Below are 18,060 nucleotides of genomic sequence, written 5' to 3' on the forward strand. Positions count from 1 at the left end.
CACACCCATCTCTTACCTTAGTCAATTGCACTAAATTCTGGCATAAATTTTCAAGGCAGAAAAAACAAGCAGCAATGAGAACACCTTTGTAGAGCCACTGTGGATTTCATCTCTTTGCCACTAGATTTAAAAAACAAACATAAATAAGCATTAAGGACTAAATCAATGAGCAGTCTTGATAGCCACTCTCGATCAGCTCAATATTCCAAGTCCCTATTTGTCTTACTGAGTTGGTTTTTTTTCCAGTTGTGTATTTAGCTACAGCAATTATCCACCAAAAACAAGTTTACAAAGGATGGTCAACCAACAGAGAAGAGTAATAATACGAAGCTCTTAAAGACACAAACAGGATTTGAAGATCTGCATCAACAAAGAAACCACACAATACAGATTAATCCACAATGCTAAGAACAGAAAACGCTCCACCCATTCAATTAATAGTGAAAACCAATTAAGAACCTTACGTTATGCTGAAAACTTCTCAACCGTTATGTCCCATCTTTTAGGTCTATTCAACGTATCTGGCATTTTTCTGGGCATTCCGTATGAGAGAAGTCAAAAAGATTTGTTAATATGGGAGGGTGGGAAAAACCAAACATAAAGGAAATGTGGAGTATATGATAGTTCTTCAGTACTGGAACCAAACTTTCAGAAATCAAGTGTTTACCAATGGGCTGATGAATTAAGTGTGTTACTGATTTGCTTTTGCTATTGGTGACATCAAACACCGACCTACACGTAACAGCTAAACTACAAACGCAGTACAAAATAAATAGGAGTAACAAACCTTAAACTCCCTACTACAACTTTTTACAGCACATCAGTCATTCATACGTGTGGATTGTTAGAAAACAGAGTTCTGCAGACTATACCAATTACGCAGTATAAAACGCACCCATGAGGTTTCTTTACCCGTCTCCAGCATTCCCCTTCAAAACGCAGCTTTCCTCCGGAATACAGCCACAACACATACAGACATAGGTATGTTTTTCAAAAGGACCGTGCTCTGACAGCAGAGAACTGAAGAGCTATTTATTTCAATGACAGCATGATTCTTACTGAGTACAATCTCGTAACAAAAAAATCATATTTGTGGCCAGAAGGTACAAATTAAATTTTTAATCCTATAACAGTAAGTAAACCGTATGCCAGATATGAACATTGCAAAACTTTTTAAAAAAAAGTGACAGGGCTCCACAGCTCATCATCAACAGTAACTACAAACCAACAAATACCTAAGCAACAGACAGCTCCAATTTCACTCTGCACAGGAACTGTCAGCTTTAAGTAGCTCTAATGCAGGCAGGTGCTCCATGGAGGACGAGGGACATCTGGTGGCTTGTTGGGACAGACCAGGGACTCCCCGAGGGTTACAACATCCCTGCCTTCTTCACAGGCTCCCCAAACACTACATCCCAAATTAGCTGTTCTGGAGCTTTTTTTTTTATTGTTGTTGTTGCTAAAAGCCACTGACAACACAAGAGTGAGCTACGCTCAGATGAAGAAAGTGCTCAGCATGCAGTCTCCCCCCTCATCAGTTAACAGGTTTCCACTCCTGAAAGCAAGGGAAATGGGACTCTCTTTAAACTCTTTCGCTCACAGAGTGTAAACTGTGATCTTTATATCTGTGTCTTCAAACACTTCCCCAAGTATCGCTGAAACTTTATTCCACTCCAGGCGGTCAAGTCCACATCCAATCCTGGAAAATAAGACATCAAAACAGCTGTAATGGCCTCTCTTGGAGCATGCTACGAACAACTAGCCCTTCAAGCAGCTACAATTTTATGTGGCACTAACTCAGCTCACCATAAATCAACATAATGCAGTTAAAATAAGGAAACAACCAAGCCTGTATGTTTCACTATCATTTAAACACACTGGGAAATGCAAACTTTATTTGCACAATTGAACAGAGGAGTTGAATAGAAGAGAAGCGGATACTTGAACTTTTACTTCACAGCAGGGGATCATCTCTCAAACATCCTTCTACGCAAGAAACGCTTCTGTACTTACACCGCAGTAACTAATTTTCTTACCTAGGCATGGAAATGTCAGTAACTCCATTGTTTAGACAGTGAGCTTTCATGGCTTCTAAACTCTTTCGCATATTCTCGTATGTCGGTTTGTGAGAAACTTTCTTCTTTGTAATCTAAGTATAAATGTAAAAGGTCAGTTGTGCCTTTGGCATAATCACTGCAAACTACTTTCTTTTTTAAAAAACGCATTCCACCACGCTCTGGAAGTCCACACCCAGACTTGCTACTGTGAAGGGAAAAAGCCCCAAGTTTCACAGCTTAAAATTTAGCAGCTAGTTCTGTCAATTTGAAGTTTAAATATACATACACAAGAGAGCTTGGCGTCTCTTCAACTAGCAGTATTTGAGCAATACATCTCACACATCTTATTTAGAAGAAACTCAAAAAACCCACAACTATTAAAGCCCTCATCATCATATCCAATCCAGTTTAGTTACAGGGAAGTGCCTGAGTAACGTCCCGCTCTTACCAGGTAGTAAATGTATCGGTCCTCTCTTTGGAGAACTGCCACCTCCCCAGTCTTCTTTTCTAAAGTGAAGAAACGAAGAAGGTATTTTTAAAACAGTTACACTCCACTACGTAATAACCCCTGCACCCCAAGTAGCTTGGAATACCCTTACTGCTGGAAATCAAGGTTTTCCCTTCAGCTCCTGCATGTCCACCCCACGTGTATCACTCACGTTGATCCAACAGCTCTTGTACGCCTCCAAACTTTTTCTTAAAAAGAACAGCTATGCCTGCACCCATGCGACAGTCCTCGCTGATGCAATGAGCCAATGAGTCCGTCTGGGGGCACGAGAAAAGGTCCCCCTTAACACACTTGATCTGGAAAGCAACACAACAGAAGGGTAAATAAAAATAAGCTAAGAGTGCAGACTGAGATAATAGAATACTCAGGCAACAGGGAATCTGGCAAGCCTGTTCAGTAAAGAGTAGCAGGCATGAAGTTTAACATGCAGTTCACAAGTAAATGAGTTGGCGTGGATTATGAACCCAACATACAGGTAACTATCTTTTCTACAACATCAGTTACGAGTATCATATGCCAGCTCAGCAGCTAATTTTACAGTATCAGCGCTTAAAAACTATGTAAGAGAGAGTACAACTAGATGAGTGCACGCTTTCAGCACACTATCAGTGTGTCAGTGCTGGATATCCCCAAACATTTAGTTAACCAGGTAAGCTCTGTGCTGCAGTACAGTATCTGCATCACTGACATAAGCACAAAAGCACAAGAAATTTAGCAGCATCGGCCACTTTCCTCCAAAAGCTACATGGTACAGGCAGCTGCCATGTTATTAGGGGGACAGGAAGGTCTCTTTACAGAGACAGGCATCACAGCAGTAGCCCAGATAACCCATTTTCTACGCACTCTCTCCTCCTGATCCCTGGAGAAGTGGGTGGCCATGGTAACGTGGGCTATGGTGAAGACTCCTGCAGCTGGAAAGATGACAGAGAGAAAAAGACAGTTATTAGGAACCCCAAGCAAGGCAATAAGCTGGCGTGCCAGAAGGTGCAAGGCTTAACCTACTTTATCTATCGGACATCTAAGACAATAGATACCCCCTGAAAACAGAAAAGGAGGAGGCCAGTAACCCCAAATAGTGTGATGCAATCTTTCCTGCTGCAGCCCCACAGCTCCAGCCCATGAGATGCAAGGAGGCCCCAGTCCAGGGTCACCACACAAATGGCACCCACAGGCCTTCCATCCTCCTCCAAGTCACCCCTGCCCCTTCAGGAAACCCTTCAGCAGGCCACACCCGCGGACACGGTGTGAAGAACGATCCGCCGGGCCGGGGCTTGCGCAACGAAGACCCTCCCCAGCGCTGCCCACATCGGTCAACCCAACCCTTCCTCTGCTCCACCACTGCAGCCTTAGCGTCACACAAAATGGCCGCCGTCGCGCGCCTCTCTAGGCGGGCAGGAGGAACGCCCTCTCTATGATACTCACCGAGAACATTCCGAGAGCCAACCTACCGTCGCCCCAGCGCATGCGCAAAACGCTCAGAGGCGGAGTCTGGAGTCACGCTAGAAAGGGGTGGTGCCGTAGCCGGCGCTTGCGCATTGCTGGCCACGGCGGCCGTGAGAGGCGCGCGCACTGCCTGGGGCGCAGGCGCAGTAGCCGCGACTGGGCAGGGCGCAGGTGGGTGGTGCCCGGCGCTAAGGGCCGCGACGAGGGAGGCGGGGCCATCCGGGGCGGGCGCCGCCGTGCGCCTGCGCCGCCCGTGCCCGCCCCCTCCCTTGCCTTTGTTCGGGGTTGGGCGCCATTTTGCGCGGCGGCTGAGTGGAGGCGCTGATTGGGTTTCGGGGACCGGTAGCGGAGCCAATCAGCGCGGGACCCGAACCGGGGGAGCGAGGCACGGTGAGTGCGAGCAGCCAATATGGAGCCCCCGAGCGCCGGCCCCAGCGCCGGGATTGGCGGGGCCGAGTGACCAGTCAGGAGGCCGCTCGCAGGGCCGGGGCCGGCCGGCCGGGCACTGGGAGAGGCGAGGGGACGGGGCCCGGCTCCTCCGGGCGCGGGGGGGAACACCGGGAGGAGAGGGCCCGGGGGCGCCGGGTCCCGGGAGGAGAGGGCCCGGGACGGGGGCGGGCGGAGCGTACCAGGAGGTGCGGGCGCGGGGCCGAGGGCGGCAGCGGTGAAGGAGAAGGCGCGGCCGCGGCTGGGGCCGCGGAGGGGAGGCGCGCGGCGGGCCCGGCCTCCCTTGGCGGGGACAGGCCTTGCCCGTGCGGGGCCGCTGGGACGGGAGCCGGCAGGGCCCCGCCCTCCACCGGCCGGGCGGGGGGAGCGGAGCGGGCGAGCCTTCCCGCCGGCCCTGCTGACAGATGGGGCGCGGGCAGCCCGGGCTGCCCCTCCTCCTCCCCCCCCCCCTCCTCCCCGCCTTGCCTGGGGGAGGTGGGGGGAAGCCGCCGCGTGTGTGCCGAGGGCGGGTCGCTGCCCCCCTTTCTCTTCCCCGGGGCTGTCGGCGTGCCGGGGAAGCGGGTGTGCAGACTCCCCCTCCCGCCTCCCTTAAACGCACCTGGACGCCAAATGTCGCCAGCCACGTGCTCCTCTGTGAGGAGAAACTGCCCCTTTTGCGGGAGCGAGGGGCCCCGGTGCTGCCTTGCTTTCCCCTCCGTGAGCTGCAGGGCATTGCCTCGTCCGCCCCAGCACGGCGCGGCGTGCCCTGCCCGCCGAGAAAATCCCCGGGTCTGAGGCTTTCGGCAAGAAAATAAACACGTCCCTGGGTGAACACCCTGACTTGCATGTTTGATAAGGAGGTCGGAAGCAAAACGTGGGTACCACATGTTTTATTTTGACGAACAGCGGGAGATAAGACTGTGGCCTGTCTCTGCTGTTAGTTAAATCCTGACTTCGGCTTCGCGTGGGTGTCTGCTCCGCTGGTGTCCTTAGAGGACAACGATCGTATGGGTAGATTGACAGGGTCTGCCCTAGAAACTTCTGCCAATTTAGTAATGTTGCCTCAGGGTACAACACGTTTTAAAATGATGCTTTCACATGAGCTCAAGTCTTAGCACAGTTTATCGCACTAGTTCGTTCTTAGCGTAGCTTATTTGCCAGGGGAACTGTTGTTGATGTAGCTTCTATAGCCTCATATATGTGTATATATATATGTATATGAGTATATGCTGATAGAACTAGAACACTAAGTCATTTTCAGTGCAGACAAGGGCCTAGTGAGGAGGAGCCGGCTGGTGAGATCAGCCGTGGGAGGAACATGCCATTGAAGTAGATCACTGATCTTTAAAATTTAACTTTGATACAGTAACGTGGGTGCTCTGTGCTTCAATGAAGGGAATGAAGTAATCCCGCGGAGGACTATGATCCAGCGCATGTAAAATCTTCTGATTGTGATTTTGGCTCGCCGCAGCTGGTGCAGAGAGTTAGGATTACAATGCTGATAGTATTTTAAGTAAACAAGTCAGGGGCTTGGTAAGGGGGTCTGCGAAGAAGCATTCCCAAGTAGAAGTACGCTTGGGCTTGATTATTGGTTGTGTCGTTAAGGCAGCCAGAGAAGTTTTTGCAAATACGGTTTACTGGCATCCTCTGCTTGCTATGGAAATACTTCCCTGAAGAGTGAAATGTGGGAACTGTTTTCTGACAGGCCCACAGGCATTTAGGGCAGAAATTAAGTATGCAGTGCAAAATTGAAATGAGAACCTGGGCAGACAGCATCATCTTCAGGAGGAATATTTATCTTCTTTTATGCTGGCAGGCTGTGAAAAACTGGTGCTAAATGGGCCAAGGATAGAGTTAAAATTGCAGCAAAATGTAGTGCTGTGACTCAGACGATCTTCTTGATCTCCAGGGTTAGCAGCATTACATCCTTATTCTGAACAAAAGATCTGGTAGGGACTGAGAAGGTTCTTACATTATTTTGGCTGAGTATTATGGCCCCTATAATGAACATGCTTCTGGTCTGTCATGATACATACCGGTTAATCATTTATTTTTGTAGGTAAGTGACATTTGGCATTAACGTACAAGAAAACAATAAAATGTAAAATCATCGCGTGTTTTCTTAGGTCATGGTGAGGAGTAAGTTGATGAAAAAATGAAGTGTTCTCAAGATAAATGCAAGACACTGAAATACAAAGGATATTTTAAAGTTAAAGAGCAGGAAATGTGAGAGCTGTCATTACAGTAGTAACCACAGCAACTGTTGCAATTAGTTTAAGTTGTGACTAAATTTTGTCTGCATTTCTGTGAAAACGGAAGGAGCCTGGTTTTTTGTTGCTTTAGACTTCAAAGATTAAAGTTATGGGTTGCTTTTTCACTAATGTAGCAGGTACCTGTTCAGTTGTAGGATAAATCTAATTCCTCATTAAAAGTAATAGTAAGAATTCTTCCATTGCTGATCAACTGAAAAGAGATGTGAGGGAGGAGGTGGTAATGGAACTGAGTATTTTATTTCAACAGTGTGTTCTTCATATGTGTAGGCAAGTGTCCAAGAAATGAGAGGCAGTGAAAGGATGTAAGCAGTGAGAAGTCTGCTGGCTGTTTTCAAAATATATGAAAGTAGGAAGAGGAGAAAGATATGAGGAGGGAGTGCCGCGTAGCTGGGGAAGGAGAGACAGTTCCACTTAGCTTTGTTGAATTCTTGAAATGTAGTTTGGTTTTACACCTAAACTTTCTGTTTTATTTTGTGAGGTTTCTTAGCATTATCACCCCTCTCCTCCAGCAATACATAGTGTAGGCAACTGTCTGTAGCCCAGAATATGCAGACTCGAGGGGTGAAAAAGGAAGAGAAACAGGTTCATAGCTACTATTTGATTCACTGAAGATAATGACAGGATTGAGATTGAGATACTTTTTGCTTGTCAGTCAAGGTGTTCTTGAAATTACAATTCTAGTTTTGTTACTTAACGTTATGAAAGAGGTGGGTGCTTGATTAAACAGTGGCTCTTACTGTGCGATTCTGCCCTCAGTGTCAGCAGATGGTTTGCTTTTCAGCTACTGTAAGATAATACCGATCTTCAAACCTTGGGACAATAATCACATGCTTTTTTAACTTGTCTTGCCAGATACACAGACTGAGGTGTGCCGTTTACCGTACTGGAACTGAAGCACTATGGAGCAGTACACAGCGAATAGTAACAGTTCCACAGAGCAGATCGTTGTGCAGGCTGGACAGATTCAGCAGCAGGTATGGAAAGGGGTGATGGGTGAGCTGGCATTGCCAGTGCTGAGTTACAAATCTGTTTGTACTTTCCAGAGTTTCACAGAACCAGCAAGATGCTTCATGATACTGTCTGGATATGTGTTTACCTGACTTCTGTCACCTGATCAGTGGTCAGTGATCTGACTTGACTTGAAGTCAGAGTAAATAAGTTTTCAAAAAAATACTTATTATAAAATGAAATTAATAAAATTGCAGGTATACAAGTTACCAAACATCGGTGTAGTAGGGAGTTTGCAAACTGGTAGTGACGTGAAGAAAGCAACAAATCCTCTCTGAAAATGGAGGAAACAGAATATTAATAGAAACAGTCAGTTGTCCACAAGGAACAATGTAGATTCCCCCCAAAATTGAAATAGGTTTTGTTCAAGCCCATAGAGGCTTTTTCCAGCTTTCTCCAAAGAAATATTCATTGACATCCTTTGTTTTAGAACTACAGGTAGATCAAAATGAATACACAATACAGGAATTGCAACAAAACATGTAGCTTTGGATGAATTCATTCATTCCAGAAGTTTCTAGTTCATGTTATAATGTGCAGATGAGTAGGGCTGGGTTTTTTTAAGGGCTTTTAGATTTGTACTGTTGTTAAGCTTCACCCATTCAGATATAGTAATATATTTTCTGATGAGCTGTGCTGGTGCTGAATTTTTGTTGCATCATAATGTTTGTTATAGTTCAAGGCAAGAGGAGTTTCTTAGTTTGTCATGCAGATGAATGAGCTGCTGGATTATGTTTTCAGTGAGATATGCTTTGCTTTGTCATCAAGCTATTTGAGTGTTTGATAAGTGGCGACCAGCTTCTTCCATTGAATTTAGTTGAAGTTGACTTTTTCAGTCAAAACGAGATTGTACTTGAGGTTAAAAAATTATATATTAAAATTATGAAAAATATGTGCTTCCAGCAGCTAACCAAAGTTATATTTGGTTTTATTGACACTTTATAGGTAAAAGGGAGATAAAAACACACCTTGGCTTGTTTCATTTTTAGTGCGTGCTCTTAAAGTCTGCGTTGTATTTGACATGAAATGTTTTTCTAAAATAAATTTTTTTAACAGGCCTGTTGTAATAGAGCGTTTAATAGAGAGATGTCCTTCATCTCCCAAATGCTAACACAGTTAACACAGATTATTTTGGGACTCTTACTAAAGAGGCTAAAGATAGAGAAGGTTTTTAGATTTAACTGCTCTTGCAACCTCTCAAGATTGTCCTTCAAGGTCAGTGGTGGGAAGACATTGATGCAGGGGTGACATAGATGAAGCTTAGACTGTAGTCATCTGTGCTGCTGTTCTGTGCAGAAAGGAATTTATGGCCTTTATTGTAACTAACAAGTCTGTCAAAAATCTGGAACCCCTTCACATTAAGAAACCTGGGCAGTGAAAGGAAACATTAAGCAGAAAGGTAGCAGTCTAAAACACTGAAGCTGAGATTTTAAATTCTGCAAAATAATCTCTCATGTTCTTTGTAAGTGATTTTTGTTTGGGATATTGAAGCCCGTCAGTATCATATGCAGTTTTGTTGGTGTTCCATTCTTAGGTCTGCTAAATGTATTCACATGCCTTATGTTCCAAGAGCAGTGTGTATGAATTTGAAATTCACCCTCTTCCAGCAAAGTGTCATCGTCTCTTGTCAGAGCTGTGCATTTCCATGTTTCAAGCTATTCCTGTTCCTATTCCCAGCAGCAGGGTGGTGTCACTGCTGTCCAGTTGCAGACTGAGGCCCAGGTGGCATCCGCCTCAGGCCAGCAAGTCCAGACCCTCCAGGTAGTGGTGATCTCTCTAATTGTGTTTGTGAGCACTGCATGACTCTCACCATCGCCACATATCTAATGCTGTGTTTTTTCCAGGGTTTGAAATAGGAACAGGAAGATTTGTTAGCAGTAGTATCTGTGTTTTATGCCAGCTGTAGGATTCTCCATGAAGAGCGTGGGATTATAGCTTTTCATCGGATCTCAGGTTTATGCCAGAAACCCCCAATTCATTCGTGAATTCCTGCTGCTGTAATTCTGAAAGTGAATAGTGGTTGAAATGGGATGTAAAAGGAAAAAACGCTACGATGAGGAAGTAACAGTCAAGAGGTATAACCCAAAGATTTCTTGTGGTTTCAAGGAGATTAGATTTCTGATATCCACTGTGAGTAGTTCTGTGTCTTCACTAGATGAAAGAGAGAGAGGTGGTGGTTGACCCATGAGCTTGAAGAGTGAAACTTTTTCATCTGTGATTAAAAAGGGCACCTGGGGACAATATTGGCTTCTGGGGGATTGAGAGGTCCAATTTCTTATTTACATGTGAATAACACAGGGAAACCCAGGAGAAATATGTATCCTAACAGCAAATACATCACAAATTGGAAAGAAATGCAAGGTTGTTTCAAACCTTGATTTGTTTCAATGTGAATTGTTTTCTGTCTCGCAAATTCATTTCATTAGCTCACGTAGGAGGCTTTTAAAGGAATTGATAAACCCTGGACAGCTGTAGCAGTTCAGTAGTGCATTTTTCACTCAGTGTTTTGTTTGTTTTTTAATTCTTCAGAGGAGGAGAGTTCCAAGAGGCTAGAATGGTCTTGCCAGGTGTAAAGTTGAACACAGCATTTTTTATGTTCGTTGTTTAAAATATGACAAGCTGGCTGACTTGAATTGCTTGGGTCACTGTGGCCTTCTGGTCATTGTTATGTGCCCCTCCCTTCTTTTTTTTTTTTTTTTTTTTTTTTTTTTGGCTTGCTCTAATACATTAACAAGAATCCTGGAATGTATTATTTTTCTTTCTGCTTATTGGATATTGTACTGCTGACTGTGCTTCTCTGTGGCTGACATGAGCATGCTTATCTCTCTCTTTCTCTGTGTTGTAATTCAAAACAAATACTACTGTTTTTTGTTACGGACTTGTTAATGCAATAGTTACAAGGTTGAGGAACAGAACAGTGTTGCAAGGGTATTAGGTGACCTGTAAAGTCACGCTAGTCTATGTAGGGTGTTGATCACTGAGGTACAACTGTGGTTGTTTCTGTGGATGTGTTAGCATATAATTCAGCAAGGTATTTGAACCAGGCAAAGTGAAGCTTTTTTAGGTAGTTCAGTATGTGCTGAAAATCCGTACATCTGTACTGATGTTTAGCCTGGTATTCTACAGCGGTTGAAGCATAAGCATTCGCTGGGGCATATTCTTGAAATTTACAAGTAGAAAACCCAAGAACTCAGTGACCTTTATCATGTTGTGTGCCTCTTTATTTCTAAACAACTCAGAGCATGGTAAAGAGTGATTACCTAGTTCATAAGACTCATTTCGCATTTAAGCTGTGGAGGTGTGGTATTTTCAAAGATATATTTTGGGGAGTTTGGGGATTTAGGGGGTAAGGGTTTTTAAACAGAGAGTTTTTTCCCCTTGCTTTTCGTTTCATTGGCCTTTTTTCTAGTGACCAGAGACATACCTGGTCCAAGAGTCCAGAGATCTTATGCTGTATTTATAAATCTGCTGTAAACCTTGTTGGGCCAAGAAGTGGCTGCTGCTGCTCATTTTCTTCTACTCTTCCTTACTGAACTACATTTTGTGTTGTTACATTTATAATTTCACTTAATAACCATGAAAAGGTTCTCTAAGAACATCACATGCTGTATATCAGTTAGGAAATGGAAATGTTGTAAGCATGTAATTGGAGAGAGTTGAAGCTACCTCAGAATCTCTCTGTCAGAATAGCTTATTTAGAGCTTTCTCATTAGGAACCCCAATTAAAGATTAGTAATAGCGATGTGGATAATGAAGTTTCTTTTATTACGCTTTGCTCTTGGGCTGTGCATGAAGGTAGTTACGGTGTTTGGAAAATTTAGCCATGCTTTTCGTGCTTTATTGCAATTAGACTTGCAAGTTTTGGTTAGACTGCAACAGAAGAAGGTAATTTATTAAATCCAGTAGCACATCACGGAAAAAGTTTTTAGAAATTAAAGGTACGTGATGCTGATTATGAACCCAAGTTAGTGACTGTTGCTCAGTTTCTCTGGTCATCGCATTAAAATAGGTAAGCATTTAGCCTTATGTGGTAGCCACTTTAGTTTCTGGTTTCCTGTCACCAGATTTTTTCATTGTTCTGTTTGTTTTTTCTCCTGTTTCCTAGGTCCAGGGTCAGCCACTAATGGTACAAGTAAGCGGAGGTCAGCTGATCACATCAACTGGCCAGCCGATCATGGTGCAGGCTGTGCCCGGGGGTCAGGGCCAGACAATCATGCAAGTCCCGGTTTCTGGAACACAGGGACTGCAGCAGGTGAGATAACCCTAATTTTATTTAAGATAAATTGCAGAGAATGAACTGTCATGTTCTCACCTTGTCAGATAGTACGTTTGCCTCGGCACTCTTAAAATAAACTGGGCAGAGACGGTTGTTCTCCAGCTATGGATCTGGCAGTGAGCTGCGTGTTAAGAATGCAGTGAAAATTCTTTGTGTATTTGATTTTTGTATTTCATGGGATGGTGCAAACCTTTTAAATGAAGGCCATTAAAATACAGCTGGAGTTGATTTGGGGATTTTTGTTTGGTTTTTTAATTATGATTTTTATTTTAACTGGCCCTTGCAGTATAGTTGGTGATCTGATGCCTGCTCAATTTATGGCTCAGAAAGAGGATTTTTTTTTTCCTATTATTTATTTAAGAAAGCTTCTTGAAAATAACTCTTGTGCTTGAGTTCATCTAATATGTGATGGCTGAAGGTGAATTTAAACATTTCCATTGCACAGAAGGTAATACTGTAGAAGGTATAGAAGATGGATTTTATTAGAAGCAATTACTTTGAAATATTTGTCTAAAAGACAGTTTTTAAATTTAAACAGGTGCTCTAAGTGGGTTTCTCAAAAGCAAAGGGAAGAACTGTAAGAGTGGCATAATGAAAGTGTTCTAGTGATTCGAGAATGGGATTTAGGAATCAAGTTCAGCACAGTCCAGGAAGGCATATGATGCCTCAGTGTTTTGAGAGATTTATTTAAAATTTCTTTTGTTCAAAACCAATATATTTTGTGTTAGGTTCTTTACAGTCTGGTTGTTGGAGGAAAATCCATAACTGGGTTTTTAAGCACAAGCCTCAAACCATATTCCAGTTCCTCTGTTTTAATCTAAGAACTGTTCCACATCGGTGGAAAGACTTCTCTGCAAAGCTGAAGATAACTTTTATATATATCCAGGAGTACTTCTGTATGCTGGATAATTAACACTCTACAGATATCTTAAATCTTAGTCCTCTTTCTTTTACCCGAGTATTACTATTCGTAGCTTCATGTGAATAATTTATTTCTTTTGACCGTTTTATTGTGTAAGCAGTGGAGAACTGCTAGGGCATAATGACACTAGCATGTTATGTTTCCTCTATTCTGTATGGTTGTGACTGCTGTGTCACAGGGAGGAATAAATTAAAACTCTTCATTTTAAAATGGAAAAAGAGAAGCATCAGTGCTTTCTTTTTCTTTGGAACAGTAAATCATCCTCAGAGATGATTTGGTAATGCTGAGGCCAAGGAGGGAGAAATAAGAGGCATAGTTAATGTTCCTTTCTGACTCTTTCTTCCACAGATTCAGTTGGTCCAGCCAGGTCAGATTCAGATTCAAGGTGGGCAGGCTGTGCAGGTACAGGGGCAGCAGGGCCAGACCCAGCAGATCATTATACAGCAGCCACAGACTGCAGTTACTGCTGGCCAGACACAGGTAACTGCACCAGCATGAAAGGGTTTTCTTGAGAGAAATAGGAAGAGAAACTTGACAAATGACTTAAGGTGTGGTTAAGTAAAAAAAGGGAAAAAAAAAAAAAAAAGAGGAATTATTAATATTGAGGAGAACTTGAGAGTAAATTTCATATTTTTGTAGTGCTTTCATACATAACTCTGGGGCAGAATAAATAGATTGCATGTTTTTATCCATTGTGTTTCTGTATTTTATTGGTTCATGGTTGTTTTTGTCTGTCTGTTGAAATTTGAAAACATGAAGTATTGCTAATTTCATACTTGCCTCATTTTGTGAAGTAGTCTAGTCATACCTGGGTTTTCTGCTGATTCTTTTGATTAGGGCCAAAATTAAATTTCTGAGCAGAATAGTTCTTCCTTTAACACACTCATAGTGAGACAGGAAATCTAGAACTTGTTTCTTTCAATATTAAATACTACGCTATTAGAAAAAGTATGTTACATGTGCTTTAGGTATTTTATCTACAGTTCAATCGGTTTGTGCTCCATCCTATTTCTTGATGCTGGTAATAAAGCAAAAGAAATAGATGCTTGAAACACGTTAAGCACCATGTGTTAATTCAGGAATTGTAAAATTTGAAAAATAAGCAATTTGTAAAGTTACTGTGTTCTTTGTTTTGTTTAGACCCAGCAACAAATAGCAGTTCAAGGACAACAGGTAGCACAAGCAGCTGAAGGCCAGACCATAGTCTATCAGCCAGTTAATGCTGATGGAACCATTCTCCAACAAGGTATGAGCTTGGGTGCAAAAAGAGTCAGGACTTCTCAATATCCCTTTGATAGGTTTTTCCTACCTTGTAATTATTGTCAAAGCAAAGATGGAGTTGCAATGCTGGTAGTGTTGTGAGTGCTGTGGTATGAATTGTTGGCATAGTGAATGGAAGAAGAGAGGTTTATGTTGTCATACAGGAATTCAGCCTGTGGTTCTTTCCCCAGAAAAATTAAAAATGGCTCTTTTCTTTGGCAAAGGCTATTAGAATAGGAACACCTAAGTTTGCTTTTACACCTTAGAGTACATGATCTCTTCTCTGATACTGGGATTACTGTGCAGATACAAATGCAAAAAATAGGAAGTATGAGGACCGGGTGATGGAATTTAGTTAATAACTTGCAGTGTTCTTCTGAATCTTTTTGCATGTTATGGAAGGATGAATGAGTAAAAAACAGAAGTGGGACTAACGGTGTTCCCTTCTTTTTGTGTGCGTGTTTTTGGTTTGTTTTTTTTTTTTCTTTTGTGTTTTATTTTCTTAAAGTTACAGTCCCTGTTACAGGCATGATCACCATTCCAGCAGCCAGTTTGGCTGGAGCGCAAATTGTCCAAACGGGAGCCAACACCAATACAACCAGTAGTGGACAAGGGACTGTCACAGTGACGCTGCCAGTTGCTGGAAATGTTGTCAATTCAGGTGGAATGGTTATGGTATGTATTTAACTTCCCATTGATATTTTTAAGGGTTGAGGTTTAAGATGTCTGTACACAAACTGTTGTCTGAGATTCATGTCACCTTAATATGGTCAGTCTTCTCAGTAGCTACCATTAGTTTAAAGTTTAAACAATGTAAGTTTTCAGTTTTAATGGCCTTTGTCCTATTGTGATCTATGTATTCTGTATTTTCTTTCTCCCACAGCAGATTAGAGTTCAGAAATCTAGAAACTGAAATTCAAAATAAGCTGTTAACTGATAAGCAGAGGTTTAAAAGGATTGAATCAACTATTGCTTTTCTTGAGGATCCCTTAGTATTAGTTTCTCTGATTCATAAGAGGGCTTTTTCTGCCAATTCTTATTTCTTTGTAGTGTGACGCCTTTTAACTTGAATTTTATGGTTCGTCCCCACTAGATGTCAGCAGATCTACAAGTAATACTTGCTTAAGAAATGCTCTGAAATTATCATATAAATTAAATAAGTGATAACCAAAAAGAGAGGGAAGCAGTGGGCATGTCCTGTATGCTTAATTGTACAAGAAGCAGTAACATAGTCATAGAATTATATACTGTCTTGAAATTTTACCATAATCAGAAAAAAACCAAGCATGACTGATACGTAATTGATTTGTTTAAATTTGTTCTGCAGTTTGAGAACAACTTTATTACTCCTTTAATGCACCTAGTAGGTGCATTATCTGAACAAAACCCAAACACTTTCCATTTTAACATTTTTTTAAAACTCCTTTTTTGCGTTCACTTTGTGTTCTGAGCTACAAGTACTGAAAACATATTCTTCTCTGTACAGATGGTACCGGGAGCTGGGTCAGTACCAGCTATCCAGAGAATACCTTTGCCTGGAGCAGAAATGCTGGAAGAAGAGCCCCTCTATGTAAATGCCAAGCAGTATCACCGGATCCTTAAGAGGAGGCAGGCACGTGCTAAGCTTGAAGCGGAGGGAAAAATTCCCAAAGAAAGAAGGGTGAGAATATAACTCCGATGTAATACAGTGTTGCTCTATGAGGAAGGCACAGAAAACCACCTGTGCTGGAAAATGAGGACTGGAATCTTAGTATTCTTCAGTTTTGGGTTTTTTTTTAAAGTCCCTTGGTGGCAGTCCTGCTTCCTTTGCATGTTTTTAATTATTGAATGTGTATGTATCTGTATTGCAAATGGACATTTACTGTAAACACTTCCTTTTTGGGGAAGGGGGAAGGATGAGGACTGGGTAGGCTTTTCTAGCAGTCAGGAATTCCCCCTACAGAAAGTACTGAACTAGAAATACTAGCCTGGTCTCTCATTACCTCTTTCATATTGTTGCAGAAATACTTGCATGAATCTCGGCATCGTCATGCCATGGCTAGGAAGCGGGGAGAAGGTGGACGTTTCTTCTCACCAAAGGAAAAAGACAGCCCTCATATGCAGGTAAGTAGGATTTTGTCTGTTCTTTGGACAACTGCCACTTTCAGTTCTTCAGAATACACTTTAAGGGTATCTTTTTGTACTGTTTTGTTTGTTCTTTTTTGGGCTAGGCTGCTGACCTTTGTCCCTCTCTGCCTTTGAGTTTATGTTTCAGGCATTGTAAAGAAACCTTCTGTCTCACTTCTTGTAGAGAGCAAGTGTCTATTTGCCTTGAGTAATTAAATTGTAGTAATATTGATAGAAATGTATTCACTTTATTTTACAAACAGAGAATGCTTGTATTTGTTTCTCCTAAGAAATATAGTCTTCGCAGCCTTACTGGTTGCATACCAGAAGTATTTTTTAGGACATGAATTAAAAGATAGAGACACCTTATTTTACATCTGATGGAAAATTTAAAAATGTGAATATCTGATTCTTAGCTGCATACTGATTTGCATAAAAAGCACAAGACAGGTTTTCAAAGGAAGGGACACAATAGTGTAGAACTAGCCAATTCTGTTGTCGATGAGTGCTTTAAAGCAGTCCTGTGGCTTTAGTGGAGTGGAATCCTTCCCAAATACTAGACCAGTGCTAGGTCTTCCCTATTACCAGAAACCACACATTACTAGGAACTGTTAAGATTTATATATCCCATTCTCTTACACTGGCTTGTAAAACCCAGGAAAAAATATGAAATGTTTAGAGATCAAGGGAGGGGGCAGGAGTATCTCCTCTTGATAGTTGTGCGTGATTCTCTCTGCTGTTATGGAAGAATGTTGAAGTTACAACATGGTATGTATTTTGTATCTGTAGGATCCAACTCAGGCCAATGAAGAAGCAATGACACAGATGATCAGAGTCTCCTAACCACTGCTTAAAGAAAAAAAATAACTGAGTAGAATTCCCGTCCCTTCTGCAAGTCTGTCCTACCTTTCCAGTGTATCAAGCGAGTCTTTCAATGGGACAATCGCCGTATCACAGCCTATCCTTTTCTACAGAACAAGCACCACATTTTCAGTATGTGGTTGAGATTTTAACTGCAGTTGACTCAACAAATAGAAACTTAACAACTTTCTTGGTATACTCTTCCGATCCAGCACAGGGATTTCAGAGTGGCTGCTCATGCCTTTTTTTTTTTTTTTTTTTTTCTTTTTAAAGATCTCTTGCATTGAGATTGGCCATGGGTAAGAGTGTGCCACTGACTCGGTAATCAGCAATAACTCTGGCATGCTGAAGCAGGGCCAGCAAAGACCTCTTGGACTTACGGCCCTTCTGTACAGAGACATAATCCAGTTTATAGCAACCAGCGCTGAAGTGGCTACACCACAGTACTTTGTTTTCCCAGCAGAGACTTGTTATTTACATCCCTTCCTGACACCTTTGGACTTCATCATCAACTGAACTGTTGTTCCCTGTTGTTGCATCTGCACTTCTGAAACTGGCAGAAACTGAAGAGGGTTCTTTTAAGTTCCACCTTGTAAAATACGTAAACAGCAAGCTCTACTTTGGGAAAAGTTCTGCCATCCAGTCACAATGATAGAAATACTTCAAGGTGATTATTTGACTTGATATATTGTGTATCCGTTCCAAGAAGTAAGAGGGGAGAGGGTGATGCGGGGTAAGGATTTAATTAGTAAAAGCAATCTCTGGGTGGTTTTGCTGTGTTTATTGCCAGTAGTTGTTGCTTTGGAAGAAAAGTGGATGCTCGTATAAAAAGGATTAAAACTTCTAAGTGAGTCTCTTCCAAAGGATATTTTTTTTTAATCTTCCTTCTAATCTTCCAGTGCAGTGCATGGTTCCTCCAA

At 42.3% G+C, this 18,060-nt stretch overlaps 2 protein-coding genes across 9 annotated transcripts; one reads left to right on the forward strand and one right to left on the reverse strand.

Moving 5' to 3' along the window:
* Positions 1-1,011: 1,011 nt before the first annotated feature.
* OARD1 (O-acyl-ADP-ribose deacylase 1) lies at positions 1,012-3,925 on the reverse strand. Of its 3 annotated transcripts, none has more exons than XM_059831112.1 (6): positions 3,797-3,925; positions 3,409-3,470; positions 2,717-2,861; positions 2,506-2,564; positions 2,037-2,149; positions 1,012-1,699 (listed from the first exon to the last, which is right to left on the reverse strand). In XM_059831112.1, exons 1-6 carry the CDS (start codon positions 3,870-3,872, stop codon positions 1,597-1,599), a joined length of 558 nt encoding a protein of 185 aa, XP_059687095.1. In that variant the 5' UTR covers positions 3,873-3,925; the 3' UTR covers positions 1,012-1,596. The 3 variants fall into 3 exon arrangements, with proteins under 3 accessions (XP_059687095.1, XP_009816649.1, XP_059687096.1); XM_009818347.2 differs by having other exon boundaries at positions 3,409-3,476; XM_059831113.1 differs by lacking the exon at positions 3,797-3,925 and adding an exon at positions 3,568-3,654 and having other exon boundaries at positions 3,409-3,476.
* A 445-nt stretch (positions 3,926-4,370) lies between these two features.
* NFYA (nuclear transcription factor Y subunit alpha) lies at positions 4,371-17,360 on the forward strand. 6 transcript variants are annotated; one of them, XM_059831106.1, is made up of 10 exons: positions 4,371-4,398; positions 7,560-7,681; positions 9,393-9,479; positions 11,821-11,967; positions 13,262-13,393; positions 14,054-14,159; positions 14,682-14,848; positions 15,660-15,833; positions 16,175-16,276; positions 17,069-17,360. In XM_059831106.1, exons 2-10 carry the CDS (start codon positions 7,607-7,609, stop codon positions 17,120-17,122), a joined length of 1,044 nt encoding a protein of 347 aa, XP_059687089.1. In that variant the 5' UTR covers positions 4,371-4,398; positions 7,560-7,606; the 3' UTR covers positions 17,123-17,360. The 6 variants fall into 6 exon arrangements, with proteins under 6 accessions (XP_059687089.1, XP_059687088.1, XP_059687093.1 ...); XM_059831105.1 differs by having other exon boundaries at positions 9,396-9,479; XM_059831110.1 differs by lacking the exon at positions 13,262-13,393 and having other exon boundaries at positions 9,396-9,479.
* Positions 17,361-18,060: the final 700 nt, after the last annotated feature.

This window comes from Gavia stellata, chromosome 30, assembly GCF_030936135.1.
Source record: "Gavia stellata isolate bGavSte3 chromosome 30, bGavSte3.hap2, whole genome shotgun sequence".
NCBI classification, from domain to species: domain Eukaryota; kingdom Metazoa; phylum Chordata; class Aves; order Gaviiformes; family Gaviidae; genus Gavia; species Gavia stellata.